At 42.9% G+C, this 22438-nt stretch overlaps 1 protein-coding gene across 1 annotated transcript in view; it reads right to left on the bottom strand.

Moving 5' to 3' along the window:
* Window positions 1-825: 825 nt before the first annotated feature.
* Dstyk (dual serine/threonine and tyrosine protein kinase) overlaps window positions 826-22438 on the bottom strand; it is a 44415-nt gene continuing 22802 nt past the window's right edge. Inside the window, exons 3-13 of the mRNA XM_048357104.1 lie at window positions 16007-16670; window positions 11486-11718; window positions 11031-11114; window positions 10207-10383; window positions 9493-9622; window positions 8984-9140; window positions 8305-8437; window positions 7038-7151; window positions 4818-4932; window positions 2223-2357; window positions 826-1657 (exon numbers count right to left, since the gene is read on the bottom strand). Of these exons, the coding sequence (XP_048213061.1) occupies window positions 1470-1657; window positions 2223-2357; window positions 4818-4932; window positions 7038-7151; window positions 8305-8437; window positions 8984-9140; window positions 9493-9622; window positions 10207-10383; window positions 11031-11114; window positions 11486-11718; window positions 16007-16670 (2130 nt within the window). The 3' untranslated portion in view covers window positions 826-1469. The remainder of the gene's footprint in view (window positions 1658-2222; window positions 2358-4817; window positions 4933-7037; window positions 7152-8304; window positions 8438-8983; window positions 9141-9492; window positions 9623-10206; window positions 10384-11030; window positions 11115-11485; window positions 11719-16006; window positions 16671-22438) is intronic.

Below are 22438 nucleotides of genomic sequence, written 5' to 3'. Positions count from 1 at the left end.
TCATACATTTTGTTTGGTTTTGTTTTTTGAGATAGGGTCTCACTATTTAGCTCAAACTGGCCTTGGACTTGTGATCTTCCTGCCTCAGCTTTCCAAATGCTGAGATTATGGGAGGAAGCCACCACACCTGGCTACTTCATATACTTTGGAGCTGGACACAAGGGCCAGATCCCAGTCTGGACTGGAATTGTAGAGGGAGGTGACTCACCTCCCTGGCTCATTCTTTCATCTCTATGTGCTTCTAAATCTAATGGGCAAGTTTGGTAGAGAGAGGCTTCAAGCCAAACCCTGAGATGCAGCCATGTTGAATCTGTCTCCCTCCTCTGACTGGAATCAGTTTCTCTCCTCAGGTACACTTCATGAGAATTTCACTGTTCTCTTCCTTCTGGCTCTTTTTCTCTTGTAACAAGTTTATTTAAAGTAATACAAAAAGAAGGGACAGAAGAAACCTTGGCTTTTTTAGACATTGGTCAAGCTTTAAAAACATTAGTGTGTTAGATTCAAACACAAAAGAATTGACTTTTTCAAGTTTCAGAAACAAGTTGGAATCCTCTTGGGAGGTGTGCGTGTGTGAGGTCCCTGACCTCTCTGGGCCTCCACCTTCCCAGTCTCCCCATGTTTCACACTGCAGGGGACGGGGGGGGGGGGTCTGCTCAGCCACTCATACCTCAGTACATGTGACTCTCCCCTCCTTGAGATCAAGAGAGCAGCCCATAGGGAAAGACCCAGGGAGAAAAAGAGTCCATTCTGGGCTCCCATAACTGCTGTGCCTGAGGGTGAGCGAGAGACACACGCCCACCTGTATGTGCACAGGCTTGTTTTTTACTGTTGTGGTTTTGAAATTAACAATGAACCCTGCCCCCCGCCCCCCCCCCCCCCCAGTATCAAGGACAGGTGGCCCTAAAATGTAAACACACAGCACTGCAGCCACAGACAGCTTTGTCTGCCCCATCTGATGTCCCTGGTCACTTATAGCAGGAACCAGGCAACCCCAAGTTATTTTGTTGTCCTTTGTCAACACAATCCTGAACTAAGGTAAAATTTTCTAAGTGGTCCTTACCACTGGGTAGAACCAGGCCTAGCTAGAGCTAAAAAAGTGAAAGCAATACATTTTAATACTATTGCCTCTGCAATTTCCCACTCCCTGTCTTAGCAACCTAATACAGTAACTATAGACGGTGGTAGAATAACGTGTCTCCTGGGCTCTGAGGTCAGAACCCTCTTCAGCTTTTTACAATTTTTAGACAATTATATACCACCAGGGACAGTGGGCATCAGCGAACAGCCCAGAACGCTCAGCCGGTCATCCAACTCTTCACTATCCAGGAGCCATCTCTGCCCATGAAGGTCTCAGGTCACCAGCAAGCACCGATTCCCTTGGGAGCTTCCATAATGAATAAACATCAAGTTCTTCCCACAGCCATAAGGTGAGGGGAGGACTGAAGAGCGAAAGAGGAAGGTCCCTGCTTTCAAGTAGAATCATCTAGTCCTCTGTTCGGCCGCTCAGAACTAGACTTGCAGAGTCGGTCCATGATGCCCCGGAGCATGGGCTGGACAATGCCCAAGAGAGGCCGCTTAGAGGGGTCGCCATCCCAACAGGCTTCCATCAACTGCCAGCACTCCTCGTCAAACACAGGCAGACGTTCAGGCCGGGCCCCTAGGGAGAAGAGCATGGAAAGAAGGCAAGAAGGGCCCAGCATTAGAGGCTGGTGCTGCCTGCTGGGGATCCGGAGAGTGCAGAATGCAGGGAACTCTAGCTTGCCCTGCAAGCTTAGCTTATAACTAACAGGTAGTGTCCAACCACACTGGCATAGGGAGCAGATGGACGCATTTTTGTGTGTCCTTTTTTTTTGGCCAGTCCTGGGGCTTGGACTCAGGGCCTGAGCACTGCCCCTGGTTTCTTTTTGCTCAAGGCTAGCACTCTGCCACTTGAGCCACTGTGCCACTTCTGGCTGTTTTTTCTGTATATGTGGTGCTGGGGAATTGAACCCAGGGCCTCATGTATACGAGACAAGCACTCTTGCCACTAGGCCATACCCCCAGCCTGGATGGACACATTTTTGATAGTGCAATCTCGTGTTCCTGGAAGCACTGTCTTTGCATATGCTATGGTGGGTCCCTCTCTGGATGGGCCAGAGAGGCCCACAGGGCCCCGCGGGGAGGCGGGGCTCCACGTGCTCTCACCAGGGCCATAAGGGCAAGATGGCGCTGGTGGTGCTTACCTCTCCGCACATTGTTCCAGAGATGGTCTTTGCTAGCGCATCTCTCGAATGCCTCGGGGAGCTTCACGGAGCCTGAGCAGATATACCAGAACAGAATCCCAAAAGCGTAGACATCCACAGAATTGTCATACTTCCCTAGTGAGAAGGGATGAAAGGCAGTGAGCCAGGGAGGGAGCAGCAGCATCGCTGTCACTTTAAATTGCCAGTCTGTATGTGCCTTTCCCCAAACCTGTTAACATCTACTGTCCTTCAGACAATTTTATCTGAAGACAGGACACATTTATACCTAGTTACGGTCTGGAAAACTATGGTTCTGGGAGGTTAAATAAGCCAAGACTTGAACCTGACGAAGGAGGAAAAGTAAGGCCTTTCATGTTAATGAGACAGTCTGAAAATAAATCAGAAAAAAGTTGTATTAGGGCTGGGCTCAGGTGCCTCACGTCTATAGTCTTAGCTACTCAGGAAACTGAGACCTACGATCACAATTTAAAGCCAGCCAGGGCAGGAAAGCCCATGAGACTCTTATTACCAATTAACCCCTCAAAAGCCTGAAGTGGAGCTGTGGTGCAAGTGGTAGAGTGCTAGCCTTGAGCAGAAAAAGCTCAAGGACAGTGCCCAAGTCCTGAATTCAAGCCCCATGACTAGCAAAAAAAAGGAAGGGGGGATGGTGGATTGTATTAGAGAAATACAGGTAAGTAGGTATACTAGAAACAGAAGGTAAGCAAGGTGGCATGGTAGTGTACTCCTATAATACCAGCACTTGGGAGGCTGAGGCAGGAGGATCCTGAGTTTGAAGCCAGCCCAAACTACATCACAATCAGATGCAGTTTCAAAAAACAAAGGCAAAGGGAAGGATTCCTACCAAGTGAGCAATAAGCGGATGGTCATCTGTGAATTAAAGTGGGATGTGAAAAGAATAACGTGCTTCAGGAAGATAATTCTGACAGCAGTAAAAATAATCAAAGGAATTTAAAGATGAACTCGCCAAAACAGAGTATTAGCAGTGGGTATAAAAAACTTGAAAAAAGTAAATCTAGGAAATGAAACGTGATGCCTGCAGGACCACAGTTCTCTGACTCGTAACCTTCATAACTTGAAGAGCTGGAGAAGACTGGTGAGTGAAATAAAATAAATATTCAAATATACTGTTACCGCTAGAAGCTCTCACCAACACTAAGGACTGACCTGTATTACCTTCCCATTTTTCCTGGCAAGGTACAGCCGTTCCCCATCCACCCAGGCTCAAAACTTCTGTCTTCTCTCTTCTGTTTTCTTGAATGGCTCATTGTTCCCATCAAAGAATCTTTCCCCTTCTCCTCTGAATTGTTCTCAAATCTGTCACATTGTTTGATTTCAACATTAATTGCAACTTAGTCCTGCAGACAACCACCATCTAACTGGAGTCCTGGCACTGACTTTCCTCACTCAGCTCCATCTTCAGCAGCTGCTAAACTAATCTTTCATAAACATTTTCTTTGCAATCCTGCTCAAAAGCAAGCCTAACTCCTGGGCAGGATTTTCAAGCTCAATATTTTTACTCCAATCTAGCTTGCTACTATGTGTTTCTATTCTGTTACAGTCCTTAGTAATTCTCTTTCTCCAGTCTCATCTCCTTCCAGATAAAAGATTGGGTTCTAAGATAGAAAGACAAGATTCAGTCCTCAGGACTAGTACTTCCTATCCTAGTGAGACTGACTTTAAAAAAAAGTGTCAAAATCATCATAGGGGGCTGGGAATATGGCCTAGTGGCAAGAGTGCTTGTCTCGTACACATGAAGCCCTAGGTTCGATTCCTCAGCACCACATATAGAGAAAATCATCATAGGATTGCTGTGAGGGCCAAATGAAACTATCAGAAGTATGTCCACACTGGGCATATATACTTCATAGATATTAAATCCTTTTCCAACAACCATTTTTCCAGACTGGAATAAAGTTCTATCCAAAACCATCATTTATCGTTTCACCAAACACTAATAGCACAAAATTTAGCCCTGAATTTAGCATTCAATGTTGCCTTATATTTTTTTTTTTTGCCAGTCCTGGGCCTTGGACTCTGGGCCTGAGCACTGTCCCTGGCTTCTTCCCGCTCAAGGCTAGCACTCTGCCACTTGAGCCACAGCGCCGCTTCTGGCCATTTTCTGTATATGTGGTGCTGGGGAATCGAACCTAGGGCCTCGTGTATCCGAGGCAGGCACTCTTGCCACTAGGCTATATCCCCAGCCCAATGTTGCCTTATATTAAACTATTTTACTCTTTCAGTGAATCTCTATGTCAATTGTAAATTCTTCAGTAGACATATAACTATCATAGGAGTTATTTGACCAATCATGACAATTGCCCATCATGATATTTAAGATACAAACAACTCAAAAACACACGCATAGGGTACTTGTGACTCTCATTTGCTCATTTCTTTCACACTCCGTTCCCTCTTCACAGCTCTTCTCCCTGATTTAGGGTTCCTGTTCTGGTTTCTTCTTTGCCTGTAGCAGACCTCCAGCAGAGCTTGTGTTTACTGCTTAGCCTGAGAGGTAGCACTCAAAGTTAAAGCACAGAGGCCTGCCCAAACATGCTCCATGTACTGCAGCCTTACCTGTGAAAAGTTCGGGGGCCATATGAATTGGTGTCCCCACAATACTTCCGGACATCATAGCCTCTGGCTTACAGAATCCTAAATCAGTGATCTTGGCCCGGTTCTGTTTGTCCAGCTGCCAAAAAAGAAGAGTGAGAGTCACCTTGCCTCTAATGTTGTATACAACATTTGGTTCTAGACCCAGGCTCAAAGCAGGTACCTTGCAATTTTACTTAACAAATCCTGTCTCCAAGCCTGCAGTCTCTAAATGCAGTCCCATTGTTGTCCTCCTTTCCTCCTCTGAGCACTTTGGTTGCAGGGATTGGTGTCTTCATCCTATATCCCTGGCACCTAGCATAGTGCCTACCACAAACCAGAATCTTTCTAAGTCTTGAAAGAGTAAGTGAAATTCCCAAAAGGACACTGAGGAAGACATTTCAGCTCCTGATTCTTTTTTGATTTTTTGATTTTTTTTTTTGACTCCAGGGTAGAAAGCTGAGATCTTCTAGTCTGTGGGGAGGTTTCTCTAATTCCTCAAGTTTCCTAAGGATCCAAAAAAGTGCTAGGGGTCTAGGTCAGTGGAAGAGAGCTTACCCAGCATAGGCAGGCCCCTGGGTTCTATTCCCAGTACCACAAAAACAACAAATAAAAAACATCTGACAGAACAAATCTATCTCATTTGGCAGTTGATTAGTCTCTTAGGTTTTTGCCTACAACTTTAGGGATATTTTCCTCTTTCTGCAAAATGCTGTCATTTTTATACAACATTAAAGCGTTGCTAAAAAAAAAAAAAAAAAACACTATAATGATATTCCTAACATTTTCAAGAGGATTATGTCAAAGGAGTCCTTTTTAAGTCTTCATTTCCCATTTCCTGTAGGGGGAGCTAGAAATTCTCTCTCTCTTCCCCACCCCCCACCCCCCACCGCACCATTTTTTCCCTACTTTAACCCTGTTATGTGCTAAAATAAATTCTTGCTAAAACTATTTTTTAAAAGGATTTTGGGGGGAGGTGGTACTAGGATTTGAACTCAGAGCCAAGAGCTTGCCCAGCTGGTATTTGACTACTTGTGAGTCATGCCGCCATATCTGTTTGTTCTATGGGTTTTTTGCTTGTCATTTTGGAGATTCAATCTTGTGACGTTTTCTTCCCAGGCTGGCATCAAAATGCCATTCTCTAAATCACAGTCTTCTAAGTAGCTAGGGTAACAGGCATGATTGGCTCAAAGACTAAAAGATTCTTTACAGTTTATGTGATCATTTGGGCAAGCTCCTGACTATCTTACCTTTAAGGTACATGTATTTACCTCCCCTCTCATTCAGCCTCCCTAATCAAACCCTTAGCAATCACAAAGACCTGTATGCCTCAAAAACATCACTGTCATAAAAACAGAACAAAAAGCAGAGAAATTATTCTATAAGATTAAAGGAGACAAAGGGAACATGACAACAAAATGCACCGTGTTAACACGGGACTGGATCAAACAAACATCCTATTTGGAGTAACTGGATTCACTAGGACAACTGGACCATGTAATATGAATCATATTTTGAGTAGTAGTACATCAATGTTAAATTTCTTGAGTGTAGTAATGGTACTTTAATTATGTAGAAGAGTTTTTTGTTATTTTTTTGCCAGTCCTGAGTCCTTGGACTCAGGGCCTGAGCACTGTCCCTGGCTTCTCTTTGCTCAAGGCTAGCACTCTGCCACTTGAGCCACAGCACCACTTCTGGCCATTTTCTATATATGTGGTGCTGGGGAATCGAACCCAGGACTCCATGTATATGAGTCAAGCTCTCTTGCCACTAGGCCATATTCCCAGCCCCTATCCTTTCTTATTAGAAGGTACATTCAGCAACAAAATGTGATCTGTAACTTATTTTCCTATAGTTCAGAAAATGTGTGTGTGTATAAATAAAGACAAGACTGTTAGAAAGCATGACAGAACAGAATATAAATCTTGGTAAAGGATATATGGGTCTTCATCGTGACATTCTTCTCTCTTCTGTAAAGTTAAACATTTTCAACAATGTAGAGGGAAAGCCTCCAGAATTTAAGTAGGTCTACATTGAAATTCCTTCCTAGGCATAAATCCCTAACACCATCCACTCTCTAACTAGTTAACTCTACCACTCCCCTCCTGAACTTTTCCTTGGACAGTCTGCCATTTGCATGCACTCCCCAGAAGCTGGCTAAATCCAAGAGGCATAGGATATTCTTGGGACACCAGTCTTACTTACCAGCACATTTTTCAGTTTGATGTCACGATGAACAAGCCCCTGGCTGTGCAGGAAGCGGATTCCCTCAACCACATCTAGAGCAATCTGCAAGCGCGTCTCCAGGGTCAGCCCAGCCTTGAGGAGACAAAAGGGCCTACGTGTCACGACAGAGCAATTCCTCAACCTGCTTGACCCAACTGGGATTTCAGTCTGTGAGGCATTAAATGACTTGCTGCATTGAGACACAGAGGACAAAACAAGTTAAGGGGGAACAGTCAAGAAAAGCAGGTCAGGAGCAGTGGCTCACATCTGTAATCCTAGCTACCTGGGGTAGGGGACAGAAATTGGGAAGATTGTTGTTTGAGGCCAGCTTGGGGGGGGGGGGGGAGTGTGACACACCCTGCATCTCAACCAGTAAAAGCTAGGTATGGTGGTATGCACCTATGATCCCAGACCATATCTCAGAAATAATCAAAGCAAACAGTGGCTTAGGTAGCAGACTGCCTGCCTATTAAGTACAAGCAAACACAAGGGCCTGAGTTCAAAACTCAGTACTACCAACAGGAATATTAAAACAAAACAACAACAATAAACTAATCCTAGCTACTCCAGAGGCTGAGATATAAGAATTGTGGTTCAGGGCTGGGAATATGGCCTAGTGACAAGAGTGCTTGCCTCGTATACATGAAGCCCTGGGTTCGATTCCCCAGCACCACATATATAGAAAACGGCCAGAAGTGGCACTGTGGCTCAAGTGGCAGAGTGCTAGCCTTGAGCAAAAAGAAGCCAGGGACAGTGCTCAGGCCCTGAGTCCAAGGCCCTCGACTGGCCAAAAAAAAAAAAGAATTGTGGTTCAAAGCCAGCCCACACAGGAAAGTCCACGAGACTCTTATCTCCAATTAACTACCACAAAATTGGAAGTTAGCGCTGTGGCTCAAAGTGCTAGCCTTGAGCAAAAGAGCTCAGGGACAATGTACAGGCCCTGAGTTCAAGCCCCACAACTGACAAAAAGAAAAAAAAAGGGTTCTGAGAATTGCTTACGGTTTTTCTGGAAATAAGTGCCTGATTGCTCCTTTATCAAAGTGGAAAATTCTGAATAATAGGAAAGAATGAAAGACCATAAAGAGAGTAGGAGAGATAGGCACAGATGGAAGGAAGGAAGGGAAAGAAGGAAGGAAGGAGAGAGGGAGGGAGGAAAGGAGGAAGGGAAGGAAGAGAAGAAGGGGAGGAGCAGAAGTGGTAGATCTGCCTTCCAGCTGACCCCTGCCCTCTCCTTGTCTTGCCTCACCTTCAGCCCTGTGTAGAGGTCTCGGTGCAGACGCTCCATAATGAGCAGCACAGCAATGCTGGAGCCACCACCATAGCTGTAATCAATGACTGAGCCATGGAGATCCACCAGTCGCTCATGCTTTGGCAGAGACCTGTGGAGGGGAGAGAGCTCTGGAACACAACACGTGGGACCCTAACTCTGCCTGAGATGTCACAACACAGGAAGAAAAAACCTCAAGGCCCCGTTTAGTCCACATCCAAGTGAATGGATCTAAGTGCAGAGAGCAGGAATCATAGAATGTACACATTGACAAGCTCCAAGAAAGAGAGTAAAATATAAATGGAATATGTAGTCTGAGAAGTTACAATGGTGGGAAAAGAGCAAGCTAAGACATGACAGGCCTTAATGGGAGCCAATGTCTGTGTACACCCACAAACACTAGTCTATAGAATTTAAAACCGAGGTACTGAGGCTAGAAATGTAGCTTAATGGTAGAATGCTTGCCTAGCATGCATGAGGCTCTGGGTTCAATTCCTTGGACCACATTAACAAAAATAAATAAAATTTATTTTTAAAGTTAAAAATAAACCCAAGGTATGGAGAGAAAGGGCAGGCTGGAGCTCTTGGTACAAACTATTCCAATCTTTTCCCTCTTCTCTAGCTCTTTCCCACAGAAAGAAACACGATCAGAACCTACCTCATGTAGTGAAACTCCAGAGCCAGATCATTCCAGTGCTTCTCATCTGGAGGGACAACTGACTTGAGAGCACAAGGGAAGTGCCCCCCCCAGTTGTCACACAGGTATACAACTCCATACTGCCCCCGGCCTAGTTCCTGTCCTAATTTAGGTTTACCTGTAAGATATAGAGGCAGCAATAAGACAGGAGGGATGGCAACCTACAGGATAAGCTCCTTAAGATCCTTAGATGTACACCAACCTAAGTCCAGGGGAAGAAAACCTGGCATTCTAAACCATTAGAGAGTAGTAACTGAACTGGTATAGCTAACATAAGCTTGGGTCATGTTTAAGCTACATGAATAGCAGGACCAAACAGAGTCCGGAATACAAAAGCACATTAGGAAGTAGTCAGAGAATTTTACAAGGCAGCAACTTGAGACTCTGGAATTCATTTTCAGAGGCTGAACATAAGATGTCAGGGATCCTGAACCCTTCAATTTACTCAGAAGGAAAAAACAGGGACTCACGATGCAGCAAGACGTCCTGTAAAGAACGGCTCTCAAGGGAAAGGCGGGCTAGGCGCGGTGCATGATCTTTCCGAACCTTCAGCCACAGATCTTCAGTTTTCTCCAGCCGGCCTGAGTGGCCAGCTTCCAGCTGGGAGGGACAGAGAAAGATCTGATTTACCAAGTCCCCAACCTGAGTTTCCTCACCTCGTGTAGGAATAATACTATCTACCTCATGTGGACAATTATGAGAAATAAGTAACAGGGACATGACATGTTGAATGAAGTGACTGGCACATGGTGAGCTGTCAGCACAGTGGTTTACCTTTTGGATGCATATTCTACACACACTCAACACACACTCAACAGACAAGCCGATGGCTCATAACCATACATTAGTACAAAAGCTGAAATGCCATCCCTTTCCGCCATTCATTCCTAAAACACCATGCTAACTTACATCAAGTTCCTACTCCTCTATATTCTTTCCTCTCTCCGTGAAATGGGGACAAATAAACTGAGCTCCTTCCATTCTCCCTAGAGTTAGAAAAATATCCACATGAAAAACTTATTGCTGAAACCTCTGTAACTTAATACTATCCTTTAATAAACAGAATAAAAGGAAAAGACACTGATGATTCTTTAATTATACAGAGTGTAGAGAACAAAATCTTTCTGACTGAATGAAGCCGTTCCCTGCTTATTCCAGAGCTACCTCCTTTCCTACATACCAACCTGCCGCAGGGAGGCTGCGAAAGCCTCGTGAGAGCTATTGAGCCGGGTCCTGAACTGGCTGCAAATACTCTTGGCCAACTTGGAGGCACTGAGGCTCTCAATGGCTTCCTGGGCCACCTTCCTCTTCCATTCCAGAGTGATAGCAGGGGGGCTCACCCACGTGATGCGCTGGATAATCTGCAAAGACAAAGACAGTGAGGTCACTGGGGAACGGAGCAAGAAACTACTAGAAGGCTTCAACAACACCTTCCATTTTCTAGGTTATCCACTGAATGAAGAGCATACTCTTTAAAACAGGAGCCATATGAATTCCAGGATCCTCTCCAACTCTACATATCTCAAAATCATGGCTCAGCCAGGAAGCATCAAAGGACACTGGGCCTAGTCTACATGCCCATAAACCCTCAATACATTACATTCAGTGTCAGAGAGTGCCTGCTACATCTCCTTCATAAGCAGTAAATAACTCTATGTAACAACCAGATCCAACTCTACAACAGGAACTGTATCCTTGGCCTCGAGCCAACTGTAATGCCTACTTTTGAGACGTCTAATAAATATTAGGCTGGATAAAAGAAATAAGAAGAAGCTAATGAGGTGGCACCGTGTGTCTCTGTGAAGTATCATTTAAGCTCACCATTTTTAAGAGTTAAAGGTAATTATTTGAAAGTAGACATAAACAAGAATTCTCTCGGGGCAGGCAAACCAAAACTCATGGCCACCCTACTTTAGCAGCAGACCTTAAGTATCATTTCTCTACAGGAGTGCCTAGGTTTCCTGTGAGCCAACTAGAGACTGAAATCTTTTTCTCTAGACCCCCTTACCTGCTTGATATGCTCCCACAGCATCCTTGTAACTGAAGACCCTGAGTGAAAAGTGACTTCAACATGATAGGCAGCATTTAAGATCTGAAAGAGAATACATACAAAAAAAAATAAAAAAGTTCCCTAAGTATCCAATGCTATGCCCCAACACCATACATGATGCTTCAAGAGCACAGCCCGATTTCAAGGTTTCTAAATTTATACACAGTATCAACTCAAGTTAATTACCTAGTATATGACAAGGTAAGCCCTTTTATTTCTCCCTGTTCATCAATTTTACAGCTCACTAGCACCTCCCATACACAGTGACCATGTGATAGAAAAACAAATTAAAATTCAAACTGGACTGGCAAAAAGTTGAAAGGAAATTCTTGCTAATCTGAAGTTGGGCTTCTGTGTGAATTGTTCCATGTGTTATCTTTAACACTGCATCTTAACAAGCATTCCTTGTATACCTGTTTGAGATAATTACTGGTGATGTGAACTGAGACATCCTGTGATTTCTCCAAGCTCTGCAAACACCGTTCTAGGGTCCCCACGAAGCTTTCTCGTAAGTAATCCACTGAGCTTATCAGCTTGTTAGCCACTGCCTGATTAAGCCGGGAGATGATTAGTTCCTGGATTTGTCGGATACAGCATTTGATCTCTCTGGTACCCACTGGTTCTCCATTCTCCGGTATAATAATATCTATAAAGGGCAGACACACTAAGTAAGAGCATATCCCAACTCATAGCCAACAAACTTTCATAATGATAGCTACAGAGAGAAGGCAAAGTAGGCACTGGGAAGCAGAAGGTATAATTAGGAAGTAACAAAGCTCATAGATTTCAAAGTCTAGGATGTATAAAACTTCACACTCCCTAGTATCTTAATGAGAAGATTCCAAGAGTTAGGAATTTAATTCTAATCTAATATGTCATTACCTCTTATGATTAAAAAAAAAAAACACCTACTTAGTAATAAGCCAGAGAAAGAAGAACTTAAGTCAAAAAAGACCTGCTCCACTCAGGCTCCAGTGGCTCATGCTTATAATCCCAGCCACACAGGAGGCTGAAATCTGAGAAGTGAGGTTTATACCTGGCCCAGGAAGAAAACTCTGAGAGACTTATTTTCAATTGTCCAGCAAAAATCCAAAAGTAGAGGTGTGGCTAAGGTGGCAGATTGCCAGCTACGAGTAAAAAGCCAAGTGAGAATATGAGGCCCTAAATTCAAACCCCAGTATAGTCACATGAACATGCGCGCGCACACACACACAATCTGTTCCTAGGAAAGTAGGAAAATTCTACTGCTGTTTAGAAGTCTATTAGTGGAAACTTAATTTAGTGCCATCTCTCCAGAGAAAATTTAATGATATCTATCAAAAATGTAAACTGACGCGCTGGGAATATGGCTTAGCTGTAGCGTGCTCACCTTGCATGCATGAAGCCCTGGGTTCAATTCCTCAGCACCACATAAATGGAAAAGGCCAGAAGTGGTGCTGTGGCTCAAGTGGTAGAGTGCTAGCCTTGAACAAAAAGAAGCCAGGGACAGTGCTTAGGCCCTGAGTCCAAGGCCCAGGACTGGCAAAAAAATTAAAATAAAACAAAAAAATGTAAACTGACCAACAATGAAAAAAATCCATATATTCTTTCACCTAACTATTCTGCTTTCAGAAATGTTTTCTAGAAATATATTCTCACAAATAAGTAGATTTGTACAATGCAGTACAGTCAGTAGTAGGGGGAAAAAAAGAAGCAGCCTAAATGTCATCAGGAGAGCAAATACATTGAGTGTGTCCATAAAGACAAACTTGCATGTACCCTTGTGAAAAGCTCTCTAAGACATAAATAGGAAAAGTGAAGAAGAAAGGTGCAAAAGAACATGTAAAGGGGAGCTCGATGGCTAGGGAAAGTATACTTGGCATCTTGGAATTAAGCACCATGTATGCCTGTTTTTATGTTCTAAAAATAAATATTTTCAAAACTATGCATTTCATGTTGCCCAGAATGCATGCATTACTTATGTGTGCATGTGTGTGCACACATTCCAATTTGGGGGCTTGAACTCAGAACCTGGGCACTGTCTCTGAGCTTTTTTTGCTCCCACTTGGGATACAGCTCCACTTTCAGCTTTTTGGTGATTAATTGGAAATAAGAGTCTCTCAGACTTTCCTTCCTGGGCTGACAGGAAAGATCTCAGCCTCTTGAGTAGCTAGGGTCATAGACATGAACCTCTGGTGCCCAGCTGCATGCATTACTTTTACTTAAAAGATAAACAATATAAATAGCAATTAACTCCACAGGATACATGTGAGGTAGCTCTCTTAAATTTACTTATAACTGATTGCCTAGAACAGATTTATAACAAGGCAAGAACGAGGGGCTGGGAATATGGCCTAGTGGTAAAGTGCTTGCCTCATATACATGAAGCCCTGGGTTCAATTCCTCAGCACCACATATATAGAAAAAGCCGGAAGTGGCGCTGTGGCTCAAGTGGTAGAGTGCTAGCCTTGAGCAGAAAAGTAACCAGGGACAGTGCTCAGGCCCTGAGTTCAAGCCCCAGGACTGGCAAAAAAAAAAAAAAAAAAAAAAAACAAGGCAAGAACCAAACACTTGTATCTAATTAGGGAGCTCTTGTTAAGTATATCCATAAATCCATGCATAATGCATCTAACAGAGTCAGACATTTGATCGACTATTTAGCTAACCATTCTGTCCTAGATACCAAACATGGTATGCCTGCCACAGCATAGGCAATCAAGTATTTCATGGCTGTCCTGACTTGCCTCCATCATGTACATACACTTTGATGCACCAGTACCCTTAAATACAGAAGAGGATGCTGTAGAATTCCCACAGGAAGTGAACAATTCTCAGCCAACTCCTCCCTGCGATGGGAGATTTGTCAGAGATTTATCTTTGTTCATCTTCACTAAGGTTAAGAAATCAAGCACCCTATCCTCGTTAAAGTCAACTACTTCCCTTTGTATTTACAAGCATGTCATGGCTAGATACCTTTATTCGCAAACTCATACATACAGTCTCCAAAGATATTTAAGACATTGTATTAGAGCTGGGCCCTTGTCCAGCATGCTTGAAACCTTGGGTCCAATTCCCACCAGTAGCCCCCAAAAAATTGCTAGCAGGAATATAATAATAAATAACATCCAGATTCTATTTCCCTTCATTCCCATATTTTGGAAAGTAATAAGAGAAAAATAGTAATAAGATAAAAAGTGAAATATGCCAGAAAAGTAAAAATGATAGATGAAATTAAGTTATAGATGAAAGTTACAGATGAAACTGTGAAAATGGCATTTGGAAAAGCTTGAAAGGTAGATAGGATTTGGAAGTTTACAGAAAAAAAAAAAAAACATTTTAGGGACTGGGAATGTGGTTTGGTAGAGTGCTTGCCTAGCATGCACGAATCCCTGGGTTTGACTCCTCAGTACCACATAAACAGAATAAGCCAGAAGTGACACTGTGGCTCAAGTAGTCAAATACTAGCCTTGAGTAAAAGAAGCTCAGGGACAGTGCCCAGGCCCTGAGCTCAAGCCCCAGGACTGGCAAAAAAAAAAAAAAAAAAAAAGATTGCAAGCTAAAGGCAGAGCATGAACAAAGAAAAAAGAGGAAGGGAAGACAATAAGCAGTTAAGACCACCAACACCCTAAAAATTATAGGAAAGCCTTAAGTAGGAAATAAGATCGGAACAGGGTTAGATTTTGAAAGATGTTTACTACTAGACTGAGGAGTTTAAACCTTGTAGAAACAGAGGTCCAATAAAGAGTAAGTAGAGAAGGACAACAGGAAGAATCATTAGGTAACCCTAGGTTCAGTTAGACTAAAGACAGAATAGAAAAAGCACACGTGACCTAGGGAGGGGGTGACATGGTCCAAAAAGAAATGTACTCTACTTAACCAATGTAACTGTAACCCCTCTATACATCACCTTTATAACAATTTTTTTAATTAAAAGAAAAAAACAATTAACTTATTAGCCCTTTTAAGCCTTAGTTCCATCATTTTTTAATAGAAATAAATAGAATCTGTCTAGAAAGATTCTAAAACACACAGGTTCTAAGTCAGAAACCCTGATGAATTCTGGTGTTATCTTTAGATGTCCTGAGCACAAGTATTTTCAGAAAACCACCCAGGCAATTTGGTTTGTACTCATGACTGGAGGATATGAAGAGCAAGTAAACTCTATCACTGTCATTAATAGGTAGCAGAATTAAGTTCATGTACTGAGGTTTATACAGGTAGTCAGTGTACAATCAGCAACATCTAAACCTCAGACACCAAAAGACCTCCCCAAGGGCTTTTGCCCAATTTTGTTAATAACCATTTGTGAAGAGTGAGAATGCCCAAAAACATAAAAACAAATCCTCCTGTGCTGGGTTTTAGAAGCGGCATAGGAAAAAAAAAAATGAGACCAGGTGACACTGCTCAAAAGGAAATGCACTTATTACCTGATTTATGAAATGGTGATGACCCCTGAGTGCAACACCTTTATAATAACAATTCTTAAAATTTTAATACTTTTTTTGGAAAAAAAAATGAGACCATGAAATAATAAGAATAGGGGAAAAGACTTGGCCCATACTGACAGCAAAAAGTTACAGCACAGGGGCTGGGAATATGGCCCAGTGGCAAGAGTGATCCTCGTATACATGAAGCCCTGGGTTCGATTCCCCAGCACCACATATATAGAAAACAGCCAGAAGTGGCGCTGTGGCTCAAGTGGCAGAGTGCTAGCCTTGAGCAAAAAAGAAGCAGGGACAGTGCTCAGGCCCTGAGTTCAAGCCCAGGACTGGCTGAGGTATACAGACAGAAAGTGAAATAAGAGAGCTAGTGAGATAAATTTACTAAAAGCTGGGCTGGGCCCTGAAAAGAAAATTACTCTTCAGGAAAGTCTGAGAGAAAGATAACTTAAGAAGGAGTCCTGCTGACTCTTACAAATCAACACAATCAATGGAGTCCATCTCCCTGGGACCTACCTTTAAACTCCATGTTGGCAGCATCATCCAGGAGTTCCTCCTTCATGGTATTGAGTGTCTCAACAATCATATCTTTCATCTCCTCTTGCTTTCGGTTGGCAATATTCATCAATGATTCATACAACTCGTTCTCCTTTTTACGAGTGTATTCTAGCCGTTTAGGAGTGATCTGCAGGTCCCGCTGCATGTCGAAGGCCTGGTTAATGAAGATGTCGAGGCAGTGGCAGTGCACCAGGTTTAGGGCCTTGGCTGCATCCACCAGGCGAGTCTGTAGCAACTGGTGAGAAAATGTGCTCAAGTGTCTTAGCTTCTCACTTTGCTCCACCAGCATGCTCTGAGCTTTTATATCCTGGCCAGGGGTCCCCCAGTTCCAGTGACTGCTGCTCAGATAGCCCAGGTCAATTAGCTGGCGATACAGTGGTGATCTTTCACTCTCCATTATCCTGGAGGAGGACTCTATTATCTCCAGCTTTGGCACTTTGAAAAAGAATATGGGAAAGGAAAAATACTTTCGGATTTCCTGAAGCTCTTGCTCATCTCTCTCAGATAGTTCATCTTTGTGGAGTGCATACATTATCACAGGCAAGAAATCATCCACCAAGTCCCCCAGAACATCCATTGCGGGCCGGAGGCCTTGGCATGGTGCCACCACAATGTCCACTTCCTAGAAGGGGAAGGGGGTCATATCAGCACCACAGGATCATAACCAATCCTTGCCTCCCCAAAGTCCCACACGAAGACCAAAATCCACATGTAGTGGGAGCAATTGGACTTCAGTGCAATGCCATCATTTGTCAGTTACCAACATGCCCTTGTGCAGTCTAGACAGGCAGGCACTCATCTAGAGAATGAAGGAACAAACAGGAAGGATGGCAGTCCTCTAGCCATTACAGATGAAAACTATACTCTGCCTTCCTTTGTTGCTTAGAAAGGCCCACATTTCTTCTGATGCAGAAATCAGACAAATAATGTAAGAAAAAGAAAATGACATGGAAATTATCAGACTGGAAGTCTGCCAGGAGTATTGTTCCCCTTGCCCTCCTCTCACACGCTCATGCCCACTTTCTTACCTGGCTAACTCCCGAGCCTTCTTTAGACCTCGATGAGTATTTATCTCATATCCTTAGTCTCTCAAATACCCTTTACTTCCCCTATCCATGTTCAACACATTTGTAATTTACTTAACTAAAACCCACTTGTTCCCCTGTAGCCTGCAAACCCTTTAAAAGCAGAAAACATGTTTATCCTTTTCACTAACAGAACCCCAAGGCCTAGCACAACTTAAGTCCTCAGCATTGCTGAACCAATTAGTTATTGAATTAAATGGCCAAGTTCACCAAAACTTCTGCAGGTATCTCAAAAGTCTTTGCCACCTAAGTTTTGTTAAAACACTTTAACGTGGGGCTGGGGATATGGCCTAGTGGCAAAAGTGCTTGTCTCATATACATGCAAGCCCTGGGTTCAATTCCCCAGCACCACATATACAGAATATGGCCAGAAGTGGTGCTGTGGCTCAAGTGGCAGAGTGTTAGCCTTAAGCAAAAAAAAAAAAAAAGCCAGGGACAGTGCTCAGGCCCTGAGTCCAAGGCCCAGGACTGGCCAAAAAAAACCCTTCAATGTGATCCTTTGGAATGCAAGAGACTGGTGTTGACCTAACCTTTTTTTTTTTCTTTTTTTTTTTTTTTTGGAGAAGGCAGCTTCCTTTACAGTTGAGGCAGACCTAGAAAAGCTCTTGGGGTGTGGGGATTTTAGCAGTAAGCATGATCTTTGGCCTTGCCTATCTTCCCGCCTACAGTGAAAATATAAAAGCTAGATCAGCATTGTTATGCAGCAAGCCTAGGCAGCCTGAGGGTGGGAGCCAATGCTAAGGATGATGAAGCAACAAGAAAAGAGGCTCTGGCCCCTGTCAACCACTGAGTTGCCACCACACCAGCTCAGCTGCCCACTTGTAACTTCTTTCACAAGAAAAGAAGACATCCATCTTGTTTAAACAGTTGTTTCTATGACAATCTGTTGTATGTAATCAATCCTAACTGATATTCCTAAATTCCTCAAGTGAGTTTCCAGAATGATCTTTGGTTTGGAAATAAGTCTTTTTCTTATTCTATAACTTCTGTTTTTGTTTCCTCCTTCTTTCTTGAGAATTGTCAAGGTACTTACTTATTAACAATATACCATTTCTACCCCCGTCACAGTTTGCTCCTTGAATCTGAAATGATAATTATCTAAAGGGGTGACTGGTGGGCTCATGCTTGTAATCCTACCTACTCGGGTGTAAGAACTTTATTTTCAGGTATGTCACATGACATTCATTTGGCTGGCCACTTTCAACTTGGGTAAAGTTAATGTGCCCCTTTGTAATTTGAGCAAACACTGCACAAATCCACCTACTCCTTACCCAAGCCCAGGCCAAGAGGAATTTGCTGGTTCATCGGTGCCTCAAATTGCAGGGACTGCATGTGTTCTGGTTGGAAAACTAGTATGATGCTCATCTTGCTGTTCAAAACAACTCCTTTGACCTCCTGAACCACATTTATTGGAGAGTGAGTCACTTCAGGGAGGCGTTTTTTTTTTTTTTAACTTGGGATATAAAAAAATTTCAATGCTTAGAATGGAATACATAATTTTATAAATACCAGTATCATAATTATGTGCATGATGGGATAAAGACAAAAAGCAATTCCAAGAAATAAAAACTATATTAGGTAGTTTTGGTTTTTTTTAACTGCAAAGCTCCCCTTAAAAAAATATATATATATATACATACATATATATATGTTTTTTAAAGCTATAAATCAATGAATCTTAGTACAGGAAGAAAAGCCAAATATTCAAAATTTAAGTTAAATGTTCTTTAGAAAATTCTCAGTAAGAATTTTGTATGACTGGGCACTAGTGGCTCACATCTGTCATCCTAGCTACTCAGGAGGCTATGATATAAGGATGACAGTTTAAAGCCAGGCCAGGGAAGAAAAGTCCCCCTGAGACTCTTATCTCTAATTAACCACTCAAAAACCACAAGTGGAGCTGTGGCTCAAAGTAGTAGAGTGCTGGCCTTGAGTAGGAAAAGCTCAGCCCAGCACCTGGGCCCTGAGTTCAAGGCCCACAACCAGGGGCCAGGGGTTGGGAGGACAGAAAGTAAGTACCATAGTCTTGTCTTCCCCAGTCAACTCACTTGCTCAGTTAGTTGGTCTCACTGCTCTATCATGACTGCTGGGAGATGGGCAAAGGGCTGCAGGCTGAGACCCTGGCAACAGTACAAATTAAAATGAAATGTGATTTGCAATTCTGCAATACTCACAACCAAGGGATGACTCACGCTTGACGGTTATAAACAAAAAGGGAAGCCAGCACTGTCTCCTGGAGACAGGGAGTGAAAAAATAAAAGTTCCTATTAAGTAGATGAGCCAAGCTGGCCTGGTCCTATTATAGCCACATAAGCCAGAAATCTGACCACAGCCTGTTGCATGGAAGGAACAGTGCTATACTCCTTCCCAGCACCCAATGCAGTGTCTGTCACTTAGTAAGCATCCAGCAAATACTTGTGGAATGAATTAGTGAAGAGATGACACCTTTACTACTTGCTCAAAACCACATTCAATCACCACATAAAATCCATCAGCCCACATCCCACACATTTTATCCCATATATTTAACTGAAATTGCTGTTTGCCTTCACTTCAAGAATGAAGCAGTGAGTAAGCATTTTGTTCCTAAATCAAGGAAAAAAGAAGTTCAGGAATCTTAAGAGCACCCCTCAGTTCTTACTTTGAATCATGATTCAGCTCCTAAAGAGATTCAGCTCCTAAAGCAGGAATCCATGGAATTATAGGAATTCATCTGTCACTAATAATTATCCTGGCAGAGTTAAGAGAATGAAATAGAAAGGTGCTTGCTAGTCTCCAAGCACGAGTATCACCTTTGGGTTTTGCTTTTTATACAAAATGGCACATGGAAAGAAGCAATGGTTTATGAAGAAAAGTAGGATTCATAAAGAAATTCACTCACTGAAAAAGACTGCTTCCTAAGAACATCAGTTTAGTGGTGGGGGCTCATCCATGTACAGCTCACTACATATTGCTAACGCTCAATTATAGTGAAGGGTAACCGTGTGAACTGATGATTCAAACAGGAAACAGTTATAATCAGGCTTATTAAGTGGCGAGCCAGGAGAGGCCTCTCCTTTCTCTACCATCCCAAAGTCAGTTGCATAAAAGCAAAGAGTTCTAATGTGGATGACTATCAGGACAATGATTGATTCATCCAATTAACCAACAAAAAGCTGGACACAGACATATGACTCGAGTGGTAAGGCACCAGCTGTGAATAAAAAAGTGTATTGAGAGCACAAGACCCTAACTTTAAACCCCAGCACTAAAGGAGAAAAAAAAAGTGTCTGCTGGCTACACAGTAAAGATACTCTATAAATTGAGATAATATCCTCTGAGGACTGGCTGAGCTATCACAAAGAAGTCACAAAGGATATGGAAAATGACCTGTGTGAGCAGGGATGGGAGGACACTGTCACAAGCAGTGACCATGGGCAGTGTGACAGTCTGGCTGCCAGGTGGCATGTATATTTATCCAAAGGGCCAGATAGCAGCTGGTGGGATAAGCAAGCTACTGGTAAGAGCAAAACAACTGAATATATGCAACTGCCATAATAAATGAAGTGCCACTGCCAGGCTGGCAGGAACCTCTCAGACTGGGCAAGTCTAGTTGGCTCTGCTGCTTTTTATTCCTCCCTTCCTCCCCTTTCTTCCTTCCTTCCTTTCTTCCTTCCTTCCTTCCTTCCTTTCTTTCTTCTTTATGTGTGTGCACTTTAACAGGGCCTTGATCTCTTGCTTTTTTTTTTTGCCAGTCCTGGGCCTTGGACTCAGGGCCTGAGCACTGTCCCTGGCTTCTTTTTGCTCAAGGCTAGCACTCTACCTCTTGAGCCACAGCGCCCCTTCTGGCTTTTTTCTATATATGTGGTGCTGAGGAATCGAACCCAGGGCTTCATGTATAGGAAGCGAGCACTTTGTCACTAGGCCATATTCCCAGCCCCCCCCCTTTTTTTGCTCAAGGCTGGTGCGCTACCACTGAGCAACATATCCATCTCCAGTTCCAGCTTTTTGTTGGCTAACTGGAGATAAGATTCTCATGGACTTTGCTGCTCTGGCTAACTTCAAAGCATGATCCTCAGATCTCAGCCTCCTGAGTAGCTAGGATTACAGGCATGAGCCACCAGAACTGGCTTTTTTCCCTTTTTACAGGTGTTTACAGGAAAAAACAACAAACCAAAAATGCAGTGCATACACACACACCAGATTTAGCAACTGTGAGGCAGTCAACGGTTCATACACCTGTAAGATTAAAAAGGAGGTGGTAGATGTAGGTGTTAAAAGAAGGAGGTGAGGGTGGGGAAAGTGAAGTGCATCTGCATAGAAAGATAGAATCGCTGAATATAAGCAATGAAGAATGTACTGCCAACTGGAAAAATACTGTGTTCTAACACGAAACAAGGCCTCAGTTATGGCTTCAAATTGTTCCTCTATTGTTGAATTATGAGCTGAGAATCTCAAGGGACTCAGAACTAAAAAGCTGGGACTATCAAGAAGTCTGGGTCCATGTGACTTGGTCTATTCTAGAACAAACTGAAAATGGCTAATTTATGAAGACTTTAAAGAAATGTATTATAAGAATGACTATTGTATAAGAAGGCAGTGGGAAATTCTGCTTTGATAATCTGACAGTTCAAAATGAACATCTTATTTCCCCTAATTCAATCTTGGTTTCCTTTAGCTAATGTTTCCTTTCTTTGCCACCCCCTCTAAAAACCAGATATGAGGGCTGTTTAGAGCAAACTTATAGCTCCTAAATACACCCAAAGTGGAATAAAAAGACTTTTTTTTTTTTTACTAGCACGTGCAGTCTTCTGGATAGCTCTTTGCACTGCTCCCAGCAGTGAGCCTAGCATCTCTGATTTGTTTAACAGAGACACAAATCCAACTGCAGCAAAAGGTCAGTGCCTGAATCCCATACAGGCTGCAAAGTCCTCTAAGCTTGGCATCAGGTGGTGTAAACTTAGAACGTTTATTCTCAGCTGTACATTAAAAACCACTGAAGAAGAAAGCAGATCTGGAAAAACTAAGGCTCTTTGTTAGCCATATGAAACAACATGGAAGGTTAGAGAATTCCTCCAGAAGAGTGAGAATCTGTATTTTAACTGTGCAGAGATAAAGCTGATTTGGTGTTGCAATTTCAGTAACCTCCTCAACAGTGACCTCAGTTGTGTGCTTAGTGCCTATCAAGAGCAAAGCCTGGGAGATCTTGGTAGTGAGAAACATGCTCACATGTTTGAGTGAGGAACAGCCTGCACTTTCCTTCCCGTGGCTTTCTTCTATCACTTCAACTCATGGAACAAAAGGAAATGAGCATTAGAAATTTAAA

This window comes from Perognathus longimembris, chromosome 11, assembly GCF_023159225.1.
Source record: "Perognathus longimembris pacificus isolate PPM17 chromosome 11, ASM2315922v1, whole genome shotgun sequence".
Classification (NCBI taxonomy): domain Eukaryota; kingdom Metazoa; phylum Chordata; class Mammalia; order Rodentia; family Heteromyidae; genus Perognathus; species Perognathus longimembris.
The sequence above is the reverse complement of the archived record's forward strand: the minus strand, read 5'-3'. Positions and strand labels throughout refer to the sequence as shown.